This window comes from Aulonocara sp. 'chitande type north' Nkhata Bay, linkage group LG7 (assembly GCF_057382095.1).
Source record: "Aulonocara sp. 'chitande type north' Nkhata Bay isolate Kocher_YH1m ecotype deep benthic linkage group LG7, A_spYH_male_GT1.1, whole genome shotgun sequence".
Classification (NCBI taxonomy): Eukaryota; Metazoa; Chordata; class Actinopteri; order Cichliformes; family Cichlidae; genus Aulonocara; species Aulonocara sp. 'chitande type north' Nkhata Bay.
In genome coordinates this window covers 10,023,472-10,046,238 of record NC_141350.1, presented here as the reverse complement: position 1 = coordinate 10,046,238, position 22,767 = coordinate 10,023,472, and the positions used below count along the sequence as shown (strand labels likewise).

At 41.3% G+C, this 22,767-nt stretch overlaps 2 protein-coding genes across 3 annotated transcripts; one reads left to right on the top strand and one right to left on the bottom strand.

The window, feature by feature from the left end:
• The first annotated feature begins 6,136 nt into the window (after positions 1-6,136).
• lepa (leptin a) lies at positions 6,137-8,053 on the top strand. Of its 2 annotated transcripts, XM_086302360.1 has the most exons (3): positions 6,137-6,225; positions 6,796-6,996; positions 7,089-8,053. In XM_086302360.1, the coding sequence occupies exons 2-3, from the start codon at positions 6,847-6,849 to the stop codon at positions 7,422-7,424; spliced, it is 486 nt and encodes a 161-aa protein (XP_086158486.1). In that variant the 5' UTR covers positions 6,137-6,225; positions 6,796-6,846; the 3' UTR covers positions 7,425-8,053. The 2 variants fall into 2 exon arrangements, with proteins under 2 accessions (XP_086158486.1, XP_086158487.1); XM_086302361.1 differs by having other exon boundaries at positions 6,146-6,996.
• Positions 8,054-8,338: 285 nt separating this feature from the next.
• On the bottom strand, positions 8,339-22,228 carry rbm28 (RNA binding motif protein 28). The gene is made up of 20 exons (XM_086298482.1): positions 21,901-22,228; positions 21,610-21,762; positions 21,428-21,528; positions 21,268-21,343; positions 21,063-21,155; positions 20,879-20,950; positions 20,697-20,790; positions 20,371-20,600; positions 20,219-20,285; positions 19,993-20,102; positions 19,819-19,892; positions 19,230-19,365; positions 16,800-16,864; positions 16,509-16,667; positions 16,219-16,368; positions 15,959-16,033; positions 15,719-15,848; positions 15,360-15,498; positions 15,065-15,182; positions 8,339-8,791 (listed from the first exon to the last, which is right to left on the bottom strand). Exons 1-20 carry the CDS (start codon positions 22,016-22,018, stop codon positions 8,657-8,659), a joined length of 2,295 nt encoding a protein of 764 aa, XP_086154608.1. The 5' UTR covers positions 22,019-22,228; the 3' UTR covers positions 8,339-8,656.
• Positions 22,229-22,767: the final 539 nt, after the last annotated feature.

The following is a 22,767-nucleotide window of genomic DNA, read 5'->3' as shown; positions in this document are numbered from 1 at the left end:
CCCACAAATGCTACAATGGGAAAGTCAAAGGAGCTCAGCGTGGATCTGAAAAAGCGAATTATTGACTTGAACAAGTCAGGAAAGTCACTTGGGGCCATTTCAAAGCAGCTGCATGTCCCAAGAGCAACAGTGCAAACAATTGTTTGTAAGTATAAAGTGCATGGCACTGTTTCATCACTTTGATCATCAGATGTGATCACTTTTTTCTGTTAACCCATAATAAAGTCATTAAAGAACCAAACTTCATGAATGTTTTTTGTGACAATGAAGCATCTGTTCCAATCACTCTATCAGAGAAACATTTGAAATGGGAGACACTTCTTGATGTATAGCTCCACATCACATAAAGTCATTAAAAACATGCACATGATACTTCCTACCAGTACTGGCCAACAAGAGATCCATTCTTAACATGATTTCAGTGTTAAAAAATGAAATGACAGACTCCACAATATAGTTATCTGTAACTTTCTCGTGTTTTTCTAACAGCTGTTCAGCACTTTTGTCAGTATTTGTTGTTTTGAAATGTTTGTTATAAATAAGCTTCATAAAAAATTAAACAAATTACATAAATGGCAAGTGTTTCACTTTTAGTGATTTTGAATCAAGTAATATCCTTAAAATTTACTGAATAATCAGCTCTCAAAGATCATGCAGTGTAAACACCACATTCTACTTTATTCTACCTTTTGTTTATACAGTTTGAACTGTAAATAAAAAGAGGATGTGTGTTCTTTTAACTTTTGCCCGTTGTGAAATTCACACTGTAAGACAAGTTGTCTAAGATGAGGCCAATAATGTGGCAGTGGATGAACACACACATGGCTGGATGGAGCATGTTGCCTATAAACTTGTAATTCCATAATTGCAGGCGTTGCAGCTATGGAAACAAAATAAACCTTTTTTCTTAGATTGTGTATATTTTAGTTTTAATCAACTTGCATTTCCAGTAGAGAGGTTCAAGCAGCTGCTTTTTTTCTCTTTGGACAGGAAGGCTTGAGCAATACCACAACATGTGGTTTTAATTGTGAATCGAACAACACTGTAGTCTGGATCAATGTGTGAGTACTCAAAACATCAGTAATCAGAGTTTCATGTTTTTATACAAACTTATTAACTAAGACCTTAGTGTGTGTGTCTGTGGTGTGCAGCACAGCCTGATTGTAGGTGTAAGACTTTTAGACCTGTATATGAGCATGAATTATTTGTAGCAAAGTATCCCATGGCACAAGAGGATGCTACAAAATAATGTGACACATTTAGCATTCCTTTAGATTTTCCTTTAGAAATAGATTTGAGTAAACAATCAGATCACAAAGCAACTAGATTAATTCAACTTTGAGTGTGTAATGATAAATACATTTGTACTCTACAGAAAACAGGACAAAACAGGAGTAAAACTCGGTTGCAGTAACTTGACTGAAACCTTAACACTGCACACACTACACTACACATGTTTTATTTAACAAGCACAAAAATATAAAGCCTCTTGATAATAGGCTGATGGGAAAGAGCATCAGTTACCGACAAACCCTAAAATCTTTTTGGGCATTGCATAACCTGTCACCACTTATAGTCTGCCTGAATTCGCTTTACAATAGGTCACTTCTAATTTTATTTGCAGTGCTGGAAGTAGTGTAAAACAGCACTTGGTGCTATCCTTCCCAAACTTGTTATTCTCTTGAAGATCTTGCTCGCTTTGCCTCTTTTTCTGCAGAAATCTGTAATGCTCTGAAGTTACACAACAAAATAAATGCTGATTCAGATCTTTTCAAACAAGTTTGATGGTCTGAGCATCCCTCAAACACTTGGGGGTAAAAACAGCCCATTGTTCTGAATGGCAGCACATGCAGGATCAATGAATTTGAATTCCCGTCATTCCTATGAGTCATCCAGGCAATTTCCTGCTGAGAGGAATTCCTGGTTTTCATCTAGCATCTGGAAAAGTAATTTGACACTGTGCTGAGGCAGAGCTACTAGGACAGGTCAGTAGTTTTGCTTTCCCTAACCTTAAATGTATATGCTACCTGCAGTATTACTACACGTGTACATGTGTAAAAGGCGGGCGCTCACTTTCTCTGAAGACTGTGACTCATATTCTCCCATAAGTGATGCGATACAGAGGCATCATGAATTATTAATGAAGGCCTGCGGCGTCCCTCTGTCATAGCTCAGGAGGCAACTCTTGTCCCGACGACAGACACACAACTGCATCTATTTTTCATTTATTTTATTTTTTTTTTTGGGGGGGGGGGGGGTTAATACAGTCACAAAAGCTCAAATATGCATCTTTGCTATTTGGAAATAATAAATGCACAAACTGTGGACTAAATAAACAATTTCTTTGAGTCATCCTTTTTAGGAGAATTTGTTTGCAATTGAGAAAAACCATAACCACTCTGAGTAACAAGATTGATATAAAGATAACAGTGCGACAGACGCATTTGTTTCCAAACTTGCAATTTATTTTGTTTCCTGTATACAGAGAGTTCACATACTGGCAGACAAAACTCATAATTTAAAAGCTTTAATTCACAACAGATGTTAGAGAAACTTTTTTTTTACTTACCAAGCAGAAACCTGCTCGGTAACTGTTACCACTTGGCAGTTAGATAGTTCATATCATTCCTTCTAGTCTTTCATAATACGCTGTTCCCGTTGAAAAAGCAGGACAATGTCACACATTTGTTGTCTTTCCCAGAAATACGTCCTTCCCCCCCCCCCCCCCCCCTTTTTTTCCATCAATTTTCACATTCTTTTACGTATCTGTTTATTTGACCCCAAATTTGGCATTGATTTTAATCTCTTTATGAGACCTCATGAGCATAAGATGGTTTTACTGTAAGTTACCTTTAGAGAAAAGCACAATTACCATCATGCCCCTGTGTTTTTCCCTATGGATCAAACACACGATGGTTCTTGGACTCTCTGACCCTTTTTCTCTTTTCATTTTTGTTTCAGAGAAACGAAACATGCTCTGCACACCATCTCCCCTCCTTAACATCTGTTTCTAAAAATAACTCTTTTTAGGGGAAAGGGGCCTTTAAAACATTTTTCCAAGAAGAGCACTGACTTTGCGAAACATGGACATAACTGTGTTTGAGCGCGACATCTAAAGTGCTGAGAAAAGGAGATGCTGATAATTAAGTTGCCGCCCACATGAACTCGTATATTTCACATTAAACAGAAACTTTTGTGGAAATCTGGCACCAAAAATAATGTAACTGTAAATTGTAATTTCCATCCATCCATCTTCATCCGCTTTATCCGGGGCCGGGTCGCGGGGGCAGCAGCCTAAGCAAAGAGGCCCAGACCTCCCTCTCCCCAGCCACCTCCTCCAGCTTATCCGGGGGAATACCAAGGCGTTCCCAGGCCAGCCGAGAGATATAATCTCTCCAGCGTGTCCTGGGTCTGCCCCGGGGCCTCCTCCCGGTGGGACATGCCTGGAACACCTCACCCAGGAGGCGCCCAGGGGGCATCCTTGTCAGATGCCCGAACCACCTCAGCTGGCTCCTTTCGATGTGGAGCAGCAGCTGCTCTACTCTGAGCCCCTCCCGGATGGCCGAACTTCTCACCCTAAGGGAGAGGCCAGCCAGCCTTCGGAGGAAGCTCATTTCTGCCGCTTGTATCCGCGATCTCGTTCTTTCGGTCACTACCCACAGCTCGTGGCCATAGGTGAGGGTAGGGACGTAGATCGACCGGTAAATTGAGAGCTTCGCTTTTACACTCAGCTCCCTCTTCACCACAACGGACCGGTGCAGCGTCCGCATTACTGCAGCTGCAGCCCCAATCCGTCTGTCGATCTCTGGCTCCCTTCTCCCATCACTCGCGAACAAGACCCCGAGATACTTGAACTCCTCCACTTGGGGCAGGAACTCATCCCCAACCCGGAGTGGGCACTCCACCCTTTTCCGGCTGAGAACCATGGCCTCAGATTTGGAGGTGCTGATCCTCATTCCCGCTTCACACTCGGCTGCGAACCGTTCCAGTGCAAGCTGGAGGCCCTCATCCGATGAAGCCAACAGAACCACATCATCTGCAAAAATCAGAGATGAGATTCTGAGGCCACCAAAGCGAAAGCCCTCCGCCACTTGGCTGCGCCTAGAAATCCTGTCCATAAAAATTATGAACAGAACCGGAGACAAAGGGCAGCCTGGCGGAGCCCATCACCCACCGGGAACGAGTCCGACTTATTGCCGGCAATGCGAACCAAGCTCTTGCAACGGTTGTATAGGGATCGAATGGCCCGTAGCAATGGGCCAGACGCCCCATACTCCCGCAACACCTCCCACAGGACACCCCGAGGGACACGGTCGAATGCCTTCTCCAAGTCCACAAAACACATGTAGACTGGTTGGGCAAACTCCCATGCACCCTCAAGTATCCTGGAGAGGATAAAGAGCTGGTCCAGTGTTCCGCGACCAGGACGAAAACCGCATTGTTCCTCCTGTATCCGAGGTTCGACTAGCGGACGAACTCTCCTTTCCAGCACCCTGGCATAGACTTTCCCAGGGAGGCTGAGGAGTGTGATCCCCCTGTAGTTGGAACACACCCTCCGGTCCCCCTTCTTAAAGATGAGGACCACCACCCCGGTCTGCCAGTCCACAGGTACTGCCCCTGATCTCCACGCAACATTGCAGAGGCGTGTCAACCAGGACAGCCCTACAACGTCCAGAGCCTTCAGGAACTCGGGGCGGACCTCATCAACACCAGGGGCTCTGCCACCGAGGAGTTGTTTAACTGCCTCAGTGACCTCGCCCCCGGAAATTGGCGGGTCATTCCCCTCATCCCCAGACTCTGCTTCCTCCTCGGAAGACGTGTCAGTGGGATTAAGGAGGTCCTCGAAGTATTCCTTCCACCGCCTGACAATTTTCTCAGTCGACGTCAGTAGCGCTCCGCCAGCACTATACACAGTGCAGGTAGAGCACCGCTTTCCCCTCCTGAGACGCCTGACGGTTTGCCAGAATCTCTTCGAGGCAGTCCGAAAGTCTTTTTCCATGGCCTCTCCGAACTCCTCCCACACCCGAGTTTTTGCTTCAGCCACTGCCCGAGCCGCATTCCGCTTGGCCTGTCGATACCTGTCGGCTGCCTCCGGAGTCCCACAGGCTAACCAAGCCCGATAGGACTCCTTCTTCAGCCTGGTGGCTCCCTTCACCTCTGGTGTCCACCATTTGGTTCGGGGATTACCACCGCGGCAGGCACCAACCACCTTGCGGCCGCAGCTCAATGCAGCAGCTTCGGCAATGGAGGCGCTGAACATGGTCCATTCGGACTCAATGTCCCCAGACTCCCTCGGAATGCTGTTGAAGCTCTGCCGGAGGTGTGCGTTGAAGATCTGAATTGTAATTTGATGGATGAAAGTGTAATTGCTGAAAGCTGCTACAGACTGTCAGTCACACTAAATACATTCCAGCATAATTGCTACCTCGAATATTCTGCGATCGCCACACTGCTTTAGTGGCTTTAAAGATTATAATGTTCACATAAACATGAACCAAGGTGCATTGAACAGCTTATTCAAGTTGCAGTGTTTGGTTTTATTTATTATTTTGGATCTTACTGCTTAATCACACAGTGATCTGGTTACATTCTAAGTCATTTCTGAAGTTATCAAACAAGTTCACAAGGAAAATCCACTCTGTTGCCTCACTTTTCCATTTAAAACGTGTGATTTTATTATTTTCAGTTATATTCTTGCTTATTGGTAAATTCAAAAGTGGAATTTCTCATATGATGCAATGTCATAAAATTACACTGTGTCAGTGCAGGATATGACATATGCAGTGAGTCAAGCAGTAAAAAGTTTCTTTGCACCTTGGACGCTGCGATACCTTAAAGTCTGCATATATGTAAGGATATACACATGTTCGACAAAAAAATGACGAATGTCTCCAAGAGGTAAGAAAGTAATAAAATTGTATTGTATTGTATTGTATCTTTATTTGTTTCAGACATATAAAACAAAAAACAAATTACTTCATTATCACTCAAAGCAACTCATAGACTTTTCTCTAAATGATGAATGTGTCATCATCAACTTCTCCCTGTCTGATGCAGTACCACCAGCAGATTTGGGGGCATGATAAGGAGAGGTAACTGAGGGGGCGGATGCGGGGGGAATGGGGGGTCGGAGAGAGAGGTGAGTAAGAGATGAGTCAACAGCTCTGCAATATAAGATGTCCTGATGGAGCCTGACAGTGGCATACTCGCAGACACCAAACCGAGGTAAGGTCAACTCTCTGCTCCTCTTTGCACGGCTCATTCACCTTAATCTCACAGGGGCGAATGTCTTTGTTTCTAAGTCTGTGTCAACTATCAGACTTGTGGTTTCTCCATTCATGAGTGCAGCTTTCTGATTATATTCAATTTAAAATGTGTAGTGAAGGATGTCAGCGACAAAAGTTTTTATAGAGAAATTCTTGCTTATTAGTTACATGTGTTTTAACTGAAGTTAAAGTTTGAAGTTGTGTAAAGGAAACTTGTACTTTCTTTTACTGTTCTCAGGGAATTTTGGTAACATTTTGGAAAACTGGAGAGACTAATTGTGGGAGCCAAAATCAGTGATCTTTGTACCTGTTATACAGACAGAAATTCACAGGTGTCTCTATCACAAATATTTGCACCAAAGTGGCTGAGTAAATTACTGGCAGGAAGCATGTGTACAAACATCTGTAATGTGATTAGATATAGATAGGAACTCATCCAGTTTTGTTTTTAGTGAGATGATATAGTGAAATTGAAAGAAAGAAAAGGATTCTTTATCTCTAATCGTTTAATTTTCCATTCCTCTCCTAGGAACACCATCTTCTTTCTTTGTTCTTTACAACAGTGGAAATACACAACGCTATGGACTACGGTCTGGTGCTCCTGTTTTCTCTGTTTCAAGCTTTAAGCATGGGCACAGCAGCTCCTTTGCCAGTGGAAGTAGTGACAATGAAATCAAAAGTGAAGTGGATGGCTGAACAGCTGCTGGTTAGGCTGGACAAAGACATACAGGTAGCTATAGTTCTGTGTACAAAGACAGAATTTTTAGTGTTTGAAAGAGTCGATGTGTTATTAACCCTAATGCGTTCGCCTCCCAATTAAAGGTCCCAGTTAACTGGACTCTCAACCCACCTACTGATGATTTGGATGGAACTTCCTCCATAGTGACGGTCTTGAATGGTTACAACAGCCTGATCTCGGACACCTTTAACGGGGTCTCCCAGATCAAGTACGACATCTCTTCACTGACAGGCTACATTGATCCGTGGAGGCAGAGGCACTGCAGCCAACAGCGACCAAAGCCTGAAGTACCAGGGCCACTGCAAGAGCTACAGAGCCACAAAGAATTCATTCACACCGTGGGCATCGAGGCGCTCATGAGAGTAAAGGAGTTTCTAAATCGGCTGCTGAAGAACCTGGATCAGCTGGAGACTTGCTGAAGGATGTACATCAGGACCAGTATTTCCAAGCTATCGCCCTGATTGTTGGACAACATTTGTAAAGTCTCCATCAGCGATGCCTGACTTAACATTCTGAGTTGTCCACGTTGAAAACTTGATAATGTTTTGAACTGAAATTATTATTGAACAGGCACTTATTTATATACACTGTGTATTTATTTATATATGGTAATTAGAAGATATGTATTTTGTAAAATAATGTTTTTTTTTACCACAGCAACACAAATGTTTCAGGAGAAATTTTAAATGACACAAAAGTAAATCAGCTGTTTACAAGGTTTGTACTATGACACTGCTGTTGTGTCAACAAAGAGCTCTGAGTGAAGAATGTGTTTCCCATTAAGCCAGTCATCAAGCTGACTCAGCAGTGTAGCATTAAAACTGGAGGATATGTCATCCTTGGAAATTCCTGACAACCATCCTGAAACTTGCCAAGAAAGCCGCATGATGTTTGCATGAGAGCTGGAAGAATTGGGGAGGAGAAACTTTACTTCAGTGCAATATCACATCTTCCAAAAATGTCTATTTATATCCACGGATGACACGTTATTTTGCTGTGCAGCTGGCACTATTTTTGTTGCAATAAAATATCAATACATTTTTTAACAAACTGATTTTTGATGTTGTGTGAAGTTCTCTCACTTTTGTCTAGTGGATTTAAGATGAAATCAGAATAATCAGGATGAAGTGAAAAAGGCACGTACAGCAGGTTAATGTATAATTTCATCGTGGGTGTTCATCTCTTGCTACACTTGTACAGTCAGGGGACATGAGTGGGAAGTGTTTTCCCAGAGCTATCGGCTTATGATTAACTGCTGATAAAAACTAACACGAGAAAAGCGAGCGTAAGGAAAACCATCGTAAGACACTAATAAATCTTTCAACAAGACAAATGTGAGTCGCAACAAAATACAACGCTTTATTTTCTCCTTAAAATCCAGGTACATGTACAAAAATGTATCCTTACATAGGTTTACTTCGCTGGTTAAAAGAGTAAACAAACAGACAGAATGAATGAGGTTCGGCATGTGGGCATCAAGCTGTACAGTTTACTTTCAGTTTGACACAAAACCAACTTCTAGGAAAATCTGTTGTACTCTCAAACCTCACACAGAATGCCAAATATAGAGTTCCTGTTTTTCGGAACTTAACCTGACATACACACACACACAGACACACACACATTCTCACATGTACACAAAAACGCACAGTTAACTATCGAACCATTTACTTCTTTTGATGCTGGCGCCACTGTTGCCCATCAGTTTCTTCTTGTACTGCTCCACCAGGCTCTCAAAGCGGTCTCCGTGCTTTTGCTTGAAATGCTTCTTATCCGTTTTAACCTTCTGAAAAGACACAAAACAACATGTCATGTGGTGTTACAGGACAATAAAACAAGCAGCTTATTATTTTATAAACAACAAAAAAAAAAACAGTTTAGGAGTACTGCTGACAGACCGCATGAGTAATGTAACTGCAGTGTACTAACTAACAGTTAGTAACACTTATATAGTGTGACTACTCCAAGTCAGGGATATCAAACATAACACGGGGCCGTAATCAGCCAAGCAAAGACTCCAATCTGCCCCACTAGACGTCTTTAGAAAATGTGAAGGAGGACATAAATTTTTGGATCTTTAACTGTATTATTATCCTACTGATTAAGACCTCCACCACAGCCATTCATATACACCAAAGAAAATTTGTTTGTTTTTTTCAATTATGTACAACAGAAATTTATTTTACACATACACTGTACAAATGAACAGAATCTTGCTGCTTTATAATCACAGAAAACTGGGTATTCAGCTGTCAGGACCTTTTCTGTAATTTTCCAAAATAATATTATATAAAAATAAATATAAAAATACTGCAATGCAAGCTGTTATCAGAGACTGTACTGACAAAAATGAATACATGAAACAGTAAGCTTCTATCAACATTAACCAACACAAAGACGAAGGTAGAGGAAAAGTTTGATTTCTTGCAAATACCGATCGTTAACACTTTGTCACTTAAATCATTTTAAATTTTGATGTTTTAATCTTTCTTTTAACTGACAGTGATATTAGCTCCCTGACATTCATGTGTTTGCACAATTTGCAGTAATGCAGAGAGAGAGAGACAGAATATCAACCAAAAATCCACCAAAAAAAGACTATGAATCAAGTGAATCAAGTATTAGATCTCCAAGCAAAACATGAATAAGTACTTGGTAGAGAAATCCTTGTTCGTAATGAAAGCCATAAGACATTTCTTGTTGGTCTCTAAGTTTCTACACATTTTTGGAGGCATCTTAGCCCACACCTCTTTACAGAAACTCTCTAAACCCTTCAGATTTCCTGGCTGCCGCTTTTCAAATCGAAACTTAAAATTCCCTCCACACATTTTCTATTAGACTGACATCTGGCCACAGCACTCACTCCCAAGACTTCTCTGAATCATTTTATATCACTGAAAAACGTAAGACGGACCAGTACATGAGCAAGGGGATGTTGAGCAAGGGGATGTTGTGTGCACTGCAAGATTTCTAGACATTATGTGCGTTACCAGTTGCTTTGTACACATAGTTGAGATGAGGAGAATGTAATTGACTGACTCATTGTAATCTGGCTGAGTTAATGCGAGTTGCACACAATGACATGCAAATCAATTTATAACATTTATGTAGTGCATTTCAGGTTTATTGCAATTTTTGTGCAATATCTCTAAAATTAGAAACATCCTGTCTCAGAGTGAAATGAAAAACGTGGCAGGACTACTGTAATTCCTTATCAGAATGTCCTAAAAATGTCCCAGATATGCCTTCAGTCGATCAATGCTGCATTTGGACAGGAACAAGAAAAAGAGAGCATACAGTGGGGCAAAAAAGTATTTAGTCAGCCACCGATTGTGCAAGTTCCCCCACTTAAAATGATGACAGAGGTCAGTAATTTGCACCAGAGGTACACTTCAACTGTGAGAGACAGAATGTGAAAAAAAAATCCATGAATTCACATGGTAGGATTTGTAAAGAATTTATTCATAAATTAGGGTGGAAAATAAGTATTTGGTCACCTCAAACAAGGAAAATCTCTGGCTCTCACAGACCTGTAACGTCTTCTGTAAGAAGCTTTTCTGTCCCCCACTCGTTACCTGTATGAATGGCACCTGTTTGAACTCATCATCTGTATAAAAGACACCTGTCCACAGCCTCAAACAGTCAGACTCCAAACTCCGCCATGGCCAAGACCAAAGAGCTTTCGAAGGACACCAGGAAAAGTATTGTAGACCTGCACCAGACTGGGAAGAGTGAATCTACAATAGGCAAGCAGCTTGGTGTGAAAAAAATCAACTGTGGGAGCAATCATCAGAAAATGGAAGACATACAAGACCACTGATAATCTCCCTCGATCTGGGGCTCCACGCAAGATCTCATCCCGTGGGGTCAAAATGATCATGAGAACGGTGAGCAAAGATCCCAGAACCACACGGGGGGACCTGGTGAATGACCTGCAGAGAGCTGGGACCAAAGTAACAAAGGTCACCATCAGTAACACACTACAACGGCAGGGAATCAAATCCCGCAGTGCCAGACGTGTTCCGCTGCTGAAGCCAGTGCATGTCCAGGTAGGGCTGCTCGATTATGGCAAAAATGATAATCACGATTATTTTCACTAAAATTGAGATCTCGATTATTTGACGATATTTATTTAACCCTTTAAGACCTACTATAGAACCAAGTCCGCCAGAGCTTATATAATTTTTTTACATGTTGTAGTGCCATTTGTGGGAGCATTTCAAGTTGCTATACAACTGTTATAGCCCATATTTTAATAATATGTATGCATTAAGTCCATAGTAACTACATTAATTGCAAAAAAGTGCAATAAACTACAAAAAAATTGAAAATCGTTTTTGTTTTTTTACATATATTTCTACTTGGAGAAATTTAAGAGGTTTATCCCTCAAAACTTTAAATACAAAAAAGTTGCAAAAAATAGTTTACAACAACAGGAAATTTATTTTGAGTGTCTTCATAGTTTTATTTTGGAGATACACCAATTTTTATATACTGCAGGAAAAACGAAAAAACAATCCTATGATGCAAATTTGCAAAGAAAACAGCATGTGCATCAAAATAAACTATTTCCAGCAGTGCAATTCGAGTTCTAAGCATCCCAGAAACTATTCAGAAAAGTCAAACATGACCAGTATAGGTTTTTAAGGCCTACAAGTAAAAAACTACATTTTCCGCGAAAATGACGTCACTTCCGGTTTCGGGCAGGAAATGGCGGACATGCGATCGTTCGCGCTGACGTCTGTTTCACTGTGGGAAGTCTTACGAACAGCTGATCGGATCGGCAAAGCGTGTTTCTGGAATATTATGTTTTTGTTCCTGCAAGCGCTTTTTATGCAATTTTTGCAAAGCTTTATGTGGAAGGAAACCGTGACCGAGGACAAGCTGATGGCATAAGATGTAAGTTTCATATGCAAAAAAAATTATTGCGCTAGCTTACATGGTTCAGGTTCTACAGGGATTTAAAAATAGTTATGCAAAACGGAGCATGCTGCTTTGACCGGCTTTAAAGGGTTAACAATGACTTTAAAAAATAATATAAAATAGTGTGCAACACCACTGAATTTTTTTTTTTTTTTTAACTCTCTTTTCAACCAGCGGCAGTCACTCTCCTCTCCAAATAACTTCTGCTTAGCTTTCCTAGCTTCCCTCGGGTCCTCTTAATCAGCGGTCTCCAACCTTTTTTGCGCCACGGACCGGTTTATGCCCGACAATATTTTCACGGACCGGCCTTTAAGGTGTCGCGGATAAATGAGGGAGGGGCTAATAATCGGCTCAGTCATTTTTAATGATCGTTGAAAGCCCAGATCGTAATCGTGATTAAAATTCGATTAATTGAGCAGCCCTATGTCCAGGCCCGTCTGAAGTTTGCCAGAGAGCACATGGATGATACAGCAGAGGATTGGGAGAATGTCATGTGGTCAGATGAAACCAAAGTAGAACTTTTTGGTAATAACTCAACTCGTCGTGTTTGGAGGAAGAAGAATACTGAGTTGCATCCCAAGAACACCATACCTACTGTGAAGCATGGGGGTGGAAACATCATGCTATGGGGCTGTTTTTCTGCCAAGGGGACAGGACGACTGATCCGTGTTAAGGACAGAATGAATGGGGCCATGTATCGTGAGATTTTGAGCCAAAACCTCCTTCCATCAGTGAGAACTTTGAAGATGAAACGAGGCTGGGTCTTCCAACATGACAATGATCCAAAACACACCGCCCGGGCAACAAAGGAGTGGCTCCGTAAGAAGCATTTGAAAGTCCTGGAGTGGCCTAGCCAGTCTCCAGACCTCAACCCCATAGAAAATCTGTGGCGGGAGTTGAAAGTCCGTGTTGCTCGGCGACAGCCCCAAAACATCACTGCTCTCGAGAAGATCTGCATGGAGGAATGGGCCAAAATACCAGCTACTGTGTGTGCAAACCTGGTAAAGACCTATAGTAAACGTTTGACCTCTGTTATTGCCAACAAAGGTTATGTTACAAAGTATTGAGTTGTATTTTTGTTATTGACCAAATACTTATTTTACACCCTGATTTACGAATAAATTCTTTACAAATCCTACCATGTGGATTCATGGATTTTTTTTTTTCACATTCTGTCTCTCACAGTTGAAGTGTACCTCTGGTGCAAATTACTGACCTCTGTCATCATTTTAAGTGGGGGAACTTGCACAATCGGTGGCTGACTAAATACTTTTTTGCCCCACTGTACTTCTCCCATACTGGCTTCTCTTCATTGGCTCTCTGTTAAATTCACTGAATCAATCACATTTAAAGTCCTTCTTCTCACATACAAGGTCTTGAATAATAAGGACCTTATAGTGCTGCACCATCTCAATAGGGCACTTTGCTTACTGGAGGTTCCAAGAGTATTTCAAAGTAAAATGGAAAGCAGCTCCCAGTTTGGATTCAGGAGACAGACGCGCTCTCTACTCTTAAATTAGGCTTAAAACTTTCCTTTTTGATAAAGCATATAGTTAGGGCAGAATCAGGTGACCCTGAATCCTCCCTTACAGTCCAACCAGCCAAGGCTGTTGGGGTGCTTCCCATAATGCACTGAGCATTGCAACTTCATACACCTCTTTCCACTCTCCATTAGCCCTTTTCCACTAGTACCTACTCCATTCTGTTCAACTCAGTTTTTATGGTAGCAGTACCTGGTGCCAGGTACTTTTTTGGTACCTGCTCGCTTGTGTTCAAAGCTGAGTCCATCTGAAAATCTGACCTCAACAGACCACATGCCACCGATTGGCCAGTCAATGGCATCACTTGATGATAGTGGTGCAACGGATCAAAAATCTCACGGTTCGGATCACGGTTTTACGTCACGGATCGGATCAATTTTCGGATCAGCAAAAAAAGAAAAAAGACAAAAATTTAACATTTGCTTATTTACTCACTGAAGTATTTTTTGCCTATTAAAAACATTCAACTCAAGACTCATTCCACGCAATTATTAAAAAAAAATTATGGTTCACTATATGGCAGTATAGGGCTTTGTATCTACCACTCAATTCAATTCAATTTTATTTATAAAGCGCCAAATCACAAAAACAATTGCCTCAAGGCGCTTTATATTGTAAGGTAGACCCTACAATAATACATACCGCTCATTATCTCGCACTCCGCTGTGATATAATGAGCTGTCACGTAGCTTTCCGTTGCCCTGGAGGTCCATCCATTTGTAGTAGTTAGGGCAACAGAAGATGCCTGGGACAGTTCAGCCATAACTTTGGCTTGGAACGATCTTGCCACTAAAGTGGACGCGCAACGGGATATCATAGCGTGGCTCAAGCACATTCATCACCCCTTGTTTTGCACAAAGGAATACGGCCTCCAGTCTGCAGCTAAACACCCCAATAGCTTTTGTAATAGCTTTAGCTTGGACCGCTAGCGCTGGCCATAACTATCTCTTGACAGACCCACCACGCGCACCATACACATACTCACGCACGCAGAACCTTGGAGTGGGATCGGTTCGAATTACGGATCAACTGTGATCCGTTGCACCACTACTTGATGACTAATTAGAGCGACTCCTTCACAAACATCAAAACTGTAATTTTTCAAACCCAGCAACAAGAGAAAGACCTACACAAAACCAACACCATTAGCCCGAGTCTGACAAAAGGGCATAGACGGAGCAGCAAGTATATCATCCCCTCGACAACATTCCTTTGTTGTGTTGTTTGTGTCGTATACACGTGACGTCATGTGGCTTTCGGACACATTGCTATAATGTCCCCACTGTCCTTAAACTGTAGAATTTCTTTTTTTTGTTTACAAATTTTCACTCGCATCAGCTCTACTAAATACACTGCAAGAAACACATTTTGAGTTAAGCGTCTTCTCTACCTTCAAATTTCTTCAGGTTTAAGAACTTTTTAAGTGTAAAAAGTGCAGTAAAATGGCCTAAATACCTACGGCTTTGGTGTTTTAAAATTAAGAATGACTACTTTAAGTATTCTGCCATCAATCCGTAGGTGCTATTTACTCTACAATGTTTTGTGACTATTACTCAAGATTACAAATAAACAAATGTAACACCAAATTTGCAAACCTGGTTTCTGGGCTGTGTGGGCTTCTCAATCTGTCGCTTCGGTCGCTCCTTCCTGGTTGATCCAGGCTTGGCTTTCTTAGGCGGGGGGGCTTTCTGCTGCTTTCTCTTGTCACGCGATCTGCAAAGGATGAAAGTTCCCATTGTGGAGTGACGGTCAGTATGTCCTTCTAGTTTTTAATTTGTGAAATTGGGCACATACACCTAAAATATTTGTGTTATAGCCTTTGTTTTCAGAAGTACAAAGTGACCGGTGAGGAAAAGACAGGCAACTACTTAAAGTAGTAAAAAACAACACCTGATCTTTGGTCCCTGATGGGAAGGCAAAGGCAGCACTTTCTTTCGTTTCTTCCCATTCTGCAAATCTACGTGTTCAACCTCAGGTGTGGTCTGGAAGCCTGAAAAGTGTTGGTCTTGTTTCTGGCCTTCAGGGACACCTGATAAATATAGAAAAATGCACAGATGGAGTATTTAAAGAAGAAAAAAATAAAAAGTAAACTTGACAGTATTAAATATAAGAAAGCACATTTATGTATCAGAGCAGCTGTTTTCAATCACGCACCAAAAGCTGTGATACTTGTGACACGCCCCTCTAATAAACCGTCATATCCAGTGATCAAATAATACTAAATGATAACAAAAATAATCTTTTCTTACTTTTTTCCTCTGCCGTTTTCTTCAGTGAGAATTGTGCTTTATTCCCACCTTTCCCTGGTCCTTTTCCATCTCCGGCTGTTTGGGACTTGGGTTTCACTCCTCCTTTGTTAGCCTGATATTTTAAAAACTCCTGCAAAAATAAACACACGCTTACTTCCTATTAAAAAGCTCTCTTCTTGTTTTTAGAATTTCCAAAGATACTTTAAGCTGCAACTAACACGCAGATCAGTACAAACGTACCTTGCTTTTCTGTTGCCGCATTTCTTTTATTTTGAGTTTACTTAAATCCTCCAGGGAGAACTCAACAATGGGTCTCTGCAAAATGACACAAAAAACACTTATGCCTGACTAATCTGAGACTGCTTGTGGGCCAGGAAAAGAAATATGAAAACAGAATTTGGTGCATAAAATGAAAAAATTAACCACAATGCAAAGAGGAAAATAGGCTAAAATAGTGCCGCTTCTCAAACCCTCTGCCACTGATTTTGGCACTTCTGTACCTTTTGTGAGCCAAAGATGTAAGGGTTGTTGTTAAGGTAGCGAAGCGTGGCGAGAGCATGTTCGTGATCCTGGAACTGAACAAAGCCATAGCCTAACGATTGTCCCATCACTTGACCCTTCTCGGGCTTCTTGTCATAGATGACCCGGCACTAAAAAGAGAAACAGTTGGTTTCACACACGCATGAGAAAAGAAATTACCACAACACCCCCTGCTGGGCACAAAATTTTTTTTCCTTACAAAACTGTGACAAAATAACAATCTACGTCAAGCCCAATGGTGTAGTCTCACCTCTGTGATGCGAACTCCCTTTACTCCTTTCACAGCTTGAAGGCAGAGTGATTTGAGTTTTTTGCTGTCCACTGACTTCGGCAGGTTGTGCACACACAGGCGAGTCTTTGACACAAACACGTTTATGTCCCGAAGCTTGGTCCTCTTTATTTCTTCAAACTAAGAAACAAAAAAAGGCAACAGCAAATAATGACTCAAAATGGAAGCAATTAGAAAGAGCAAGTGAAAGATTCATTATTATACAACAGAAATCATCCTGCGAGTGGAACTGTTTATCAAAAATGTACTTACTCTGGTTCTTTTGACCATGTCTGTCTCAGGTACACCCTCAGCAGCTTTGGTTCCTGGACGAATCACTGAAAGTTGAGGTGAAAGACAATAACATTCAAAAGCAATTTAGCTACATGGAGCCAGTGCAAATCCTTTCATGCCCTCTAAAGCCTCCTTTGGGCTGTCCCACAGGAAAGATAACAAGCTGAAGAAAACACTGTGATGATGTCTTTCGCTGTAGCTTCAAAACAATAGTTCGACAACACAGTTCATCAATCAAGAATATCCATCTATCCATTCTCTTTTTGCTTATCCAGCAGTTCGACCCACAACAACACTCTCATCATCAAGTTTGCTGATGACACCACAGTAGTCGGACTCATCTCGAAGGGAGACGAGGCAGAGTACAGAGAGGAAGTCCTGAAGCTGGCAGCATGGTGTTCAGAAAACAACCTGGCACTGAACACTAAGAAAACCAAAGAGCTCATTGTTGACTTCAGGAGACACAGCACCGACTTGGCCCTCCTCTACATCAATGGGGAGTGTGTGGAGAGGGTCCACACTTTCCGGTTCCTTGGTGTCCTCATCTCTGCTGACATCTCCTGGACAGGAAACATCTCAGCAGTCATCAAGAAGGCCCAACAGCGGCTGCACTTCCTGAGAGTCCTCAGGAAGTACAAGCTGAACTCCAACCTGCTGCTGACCTTCTACCGCTCGTCCATTGAGAGCCTGCTAACCTACTGCATCACAGTATGGTACGGCAGCTGCACCAAAGCAGATAGAGTGAGGCTTCAGGGTGTGGTCAAGACAGCACAAAAGATCATCGGCTGCCCTCTCCCCTCCCTGATGGACATTTATTCCTCCCGCTGCCTCACCAGAGCAGCAAACATTATCAAGGACAGCTCCCACCCTGGCTTCAACATGTTCAGCCTGCTTCCCTCAGGGAAGCGCTACAGGTGCATCAACACAAAAACCCACAGACTCAAAAACAGTTTCTTCCCCAAAGCGATAACCACCCTGAACTCACACATGCACAGATAACACAGCCCCCCACTTCCCACTTCCTCTATGGACCACCACTGTGCAATACCAATTCTATGTGCAACAACTCAACTGTATATACATAACACTATTTATTACATATTACTTACGGCTTGTATATTGTACATATATATATATATATATATACATATATATATATATATATATATATATATATATATATATATATATATATATATATATATATATATATATATATATATATATATGTTTTTCCCTATGTTAATACTGTCCATATGTACATAGCGCTGCAGAACTGTACACCCCCCCCCCCAGCATGTTTACACTGAGTAGAAGATGCTCTGTATCTCACTGTACAACTGTATAGTGACAATAAAGGCATTCTATTCTCTATTCTATTCTATTCCAGGGGTGGGGCCTCCCAGCTACCATAAGGCGAGAGGCGGGGTGCATGGTACAGGTCGCCAGACCTCTTGTTTTTTTGTAACTTTGTGTGCTGCACCACAATTGTCGCAGCTGGGTTGAAGACATGACTGTACAATTGTGCCAATTTTTACCTCCACTTTAATGATCCTGCACACAAGCTCAGAGACATACTGACACACAGAGGGAGATGCTGCAACTGTTTGAAAACTTCAGAGTTTGTACCTGCACATGTGATGTGACAATAAAAAGTGATTTGATTTGAGTTTGTGGAAAGAACCCTTGATTTCCTGTTTTGACTTATAACTGAGTGGCAACACCCATCGTTTAGGAGAACACTGCAGCAGCTTCTTGCACCTTAACTGCAGGTATAAATGACTGCATCTAGGTGATGACACCGCGGCAGTAAGTAAAGCGACCACTGCGAAGGGTTTATGGGCACTTTGACACAGCAAGACAGAAGCATTCACACTCAATGACCAGTTAACCTCACCACCATTCAGTGCGTGTCTTTGGCCCCGGCCAGGCGCTGATTTTGAATCCAGGTCCGTCTTGCTGTGAGACAACAGTGCTAACCACCGTGCTGCACTAGGCACCAAAAACAACCTGGACCAAAATTCAAACCTGCTGCTAAAACCTACACTTCAGGTGCATCAGAAATGTGGTTTCAGTGATTTGAATGAGGCATGGTTGTTAGAGCCAGATGGGCTAGTCTGTATGTTTCACAAACTGCTGCTCTAGCACCTTTGGGATGTGGTGGAACAGGAGATTCCCATCATGGATGTGAAACTGACAAATCTGCATAACGGGCATAACGGCGTGATGCTATCATGTCAATATGAAACAAAATTTCTGAGAAATGTTTCCAGCACTTTGTTGAATCTGTGCCATGAAGAATTAAAGCAGTTCCAAAGGCAAAAGGAGGTCCAACCTGGTACTAGCAAAGTCTAACTAATGAAGTGGCCACATAGCATATAGCTGCACATAAGATAAATGATTACTCACATCCCTCTCTGGCCAGGTACAGGTTCCTCGTGCCCGTTTCGACCTTCTTTTTATCGACCTTCAGCTTCACGGCATCTTCTCTGCTCACTGCTGCAACAATCATCAGCTTTCTGCCATGTATACGGATACCACCATCCTGCATCAAACATACAAATGTTTGCAAGGCTTGTCTACAACAAGGGTTATTACACAAAAGAGACTCGAGTGACGCTATAAAAGGGTGAATACACAAGAAATTTGTAATAACAGTGTTCAAACATCAATTGGACAAGTGACAGATTAGTAAAAATATTTTGCTTCAAACTAATAACCTTTAAATTACCCTCCATGTAGCTTGACAAAAAATTATTAGAAAAATTATTTATTAGTAGTTACTATCAGTTAATATGTTGAATAAAAATACATAGATATACATTGGCCACTCAGAGCTATCAATGTGTTGTGCCAATTCTGCCCATGCTGTTTCCACATTCCAATTTAAAAACATCAACATTAAAAGGCCAAATTCCCAAGAAGTGGCTCCATCTAAACAGCGTGTGATTGCACAATAAGTCAAACATCATGTACATTACACTTGATTATATATTACCTCTGCCTCCTCCTGTGATGCAGCTATGCATTTATCTGCAGCCTCTTTAGTCTTAAACTGAGCAAAGGCACAACCTGCCAACAATAACACAGAAGAGTAAGTGAACTGGTTCTCTCCAAACAGCTAATAGACACAAGTGTTTCACTTAAGGACTTTCGAGGACTGTCAACTGACCTTTTGAATGTTCTGTATCTGGGTGGAGAACAATCTTTATGTAGTTAAGTTCTCCAAACTGAAGGAGAACTTCCTCCAAGTCTTCTTCCTCCGTGTCAAATGACAGGTTCCTAAATTGGTTTAAATGTAGGTGTTTAAAAAAAACAAAAGAAACGGGTCTCAGTAAAATAAACTGAAAAATAAACCAAACCTGGCTCAGGACTGAGTAGGAGGAAAAATCACTGACCTGATGAAAACCGTTCTGCCCTCTTTCACATCTGAAGGAAGCTGTTTTTTCGAGGTCTTTTTCTCAGCTACGGATAAAAGCCAAATACAGAATGTATGAAAACAACTTCAAAGGAAAGGAAATATTAAATATGTTATTTATACTATCCATACCTAATTTATCTTCTTCATCCTCTTCATCCATACTGCCATCATCATGATCTGAATCAAGGCTTTCTCCATCCTCATCAACATCATCACCCTCCTCTTCCCCATCATCATCATCCTCTTCCTCCTCATCTTTTTCATCATCAGAATCACTCACTTCACTGCTTTGTTCACTCCCATCTTCATCACCTGATTCGAATTCCTCTGTATGCTTCACAGCTGATTCTGAACTGACACTGTGGACAGATGTGGAGCAAAAATAACCAGTGTAGTCAATCACCTTTTAACACTCATGGCATATAAACAGAGGAATGCATGTTTGAGGTTCATACTTTTTCTTCTCAGGTGGAGCTTTCTTCTTTTCTTCATCCTCATCATCCGTGTCACTGTCAGTGTTAGCATTTGCTTCTTCTGGATTTGTACTGGCTATGAAGAAAAAAAAATTGTGTTAATGACAACAAGCTTTATATCTTCTGGAACTAGAGCACACAAAGTATTTTTGTCATTTAACTACCTGAATTTGAGGACTGCTGTGTAGTAACAAACTTGTCCTTTGGTACAGCCCAGTCAATTGCTACAGGTCGGCCTGGAGATTAAATGCCAACATTTAAAAAAAAAAAAGAAATGTCAAAGTAACAATGTAAAAAGTCATAATGAGCTTTTTTTAAGCACACAACTCAACGGTCTCACTCATTTACCTTTTATCTCCTTCAAGTTCATAGCATTAAGTGCTTTTGATGCCTCTGGCACTTTTTTAAACAGGACAAATGCAAATCCACGCATCTTTCCATCTATGAAAAAGCATAAAAATCAACCTCATAACGAATCAATCCACTCCAAAGTCTGGCAATACTTCAACATGCTCACTTATGTATACATCTGCTAAGAAACATATGTATTTACCAGGTTTGAGGGGGATTTTGACCTCAATAACCGTCCCAAACTTTGCAAATACTTCTTTCAAATGATCCTCTGTGCACTGTAACACATGGTGTGTGTTAGCAAAGGTTTCTGTCAGTGTGCTCTGAGCTGTTACATTTAGTAATCATGAAACATACTGTACCTTAAAGCTGAGATTCCTTATAATAAGTCTTGATTTCAGTAGCTTTTTCTTGGAGCCTTTCTGCTGATTCTCCTTTGGAGCAGTGACTGCCTCTGTAGGTGCTAAATGACATAAGTGCAAGGTTACCATGGAGACACAGGACTCTCCTAATTGCCCGTTTTGGAACATGTCTTCATACGAACCTTTCTTGTTTTTGTCTTTGTCTTTGATTTTACTCTTGGCGACTGTCAGGGACAGCTTCTGCCCGTCGTATTCTTTAATTTCTTTTAAGGCTCGTTGTGCATCTTCCTCCATGGAATATGTGACAAAACCAAACCCTCGACATTTTTCTGTCTCTGGTTGAAAAATAAATAGACACCACCAATATCTGTTATGTACATAAATATATTTATGTTTGCAGTTTTAATTTAATTCTACTTTCGTACGACTTTTTCCATTATTATTGTATGGTTCTTTCGAATACACGACAGTACCTTTATCTCTGACCACGAAGCATTTCTTTACCGGACCAATTTCTGAGAATATTTCTTCGAGTCGCTCATTAGAAGCTGAATCTGGTAGAGAACCAACAAATATGGTGTGCGCCGCCATGGCTAACTGCTAACTTTACGGCGTGTGCACCAACTCAAAAAGTGAAATGCAGTTTAATACAAATCCACTACAGGAAGCTAATGTCTAAGTTCTCGATAACACGTTTATCAGAGGCATGAATACACGCCACAGAACTGTTTAACTTGGACGTCGTTAGCCACGGGACTAAGTCGCATGTTTACATGTGGAAGCAGCCATCTTTGAAAAAGAACAGAAGGGCATTCGTCACGTGCGCCACCTATCGTCCAGGAGGTTTCAATGTAGGAATAATATCTAAATTTAAATAAGCTGATATAAAAGTAAAATTCAGCTTCTTTTTGTGAAGTACCATTTCTGTCTGATGTTTGTTTCCACCATTACTGAGTTTCCTGCATATGCTTACTATTTACTTTAACTTCCCACAATAGCTGTTTTATTGAGGTGGTGCTTCCTGCAGAAAGCCTAAAGGGAGCATATGAGGATTGCGGTTACCAACCATGACAGCACAAATCCAAAACAACTGATATGTTGTTGATTTTCTTTATTTCCTTACCACAAGAGGCCCTTGTGGTTAACAGATATAATTTACCAATAATTTACCTATATCCTTCTGTAAATTTCAGTACTGTTTTGTTTTTATGTCATACTTATATTACACTGGATTAATCATTTCTAGGGTCTTGTGCTGATAGTAAAGCATAACTGTAATGATAATACTGGGAGTGAGCTACATGGCTTCTGCCACCAGGTGGTGTCTTCAGTAGCTCAAA

What these genes read in the sequence shown, in the direction of transcription:
- lepa (XM_086302360.1), top strand. Translation starts at nt 6,847, where the DNA reads ATGGACTACGGTCTGGTGCTCCTGTTTTCTCTGTTTCAAGCTTTAAGC. An exon ending in GGCTGGACAAAGACATACAG is followed by an intron (nt 6,997 to 7,088) that starts GTAGCTATAGTT and finishes TCCCAATTAAAG; the next exon opens with GTCCCAGTTAACTGGACTCT.
- rbm28 (XM_086298482.1), bottom strand. Translation starts at nt 22,018, where the DNA reads ATGGCGGCGCACACCATATTTGTTGGTTCTCTACCAGATTCAGCTTCT. An exon ending in GTACCTGGCCAGAGAGGGAT is followed by an intron (nt 16,865 to 19,229) that starts GTGAGTAATCAT and finishes CTCAACTTTCAG; the next exon opens with TGATTCGTCCAGGAACCAAA. An exon ending in CCACACAGCCCAGAAACCAG is followed by an intron (nt 8,792 to 15,064) that starts GTTTGCAAATTT and finishes GTGTCTTTTCAG; the next exon opens with AAGGTTAAAACGGATAAGAA.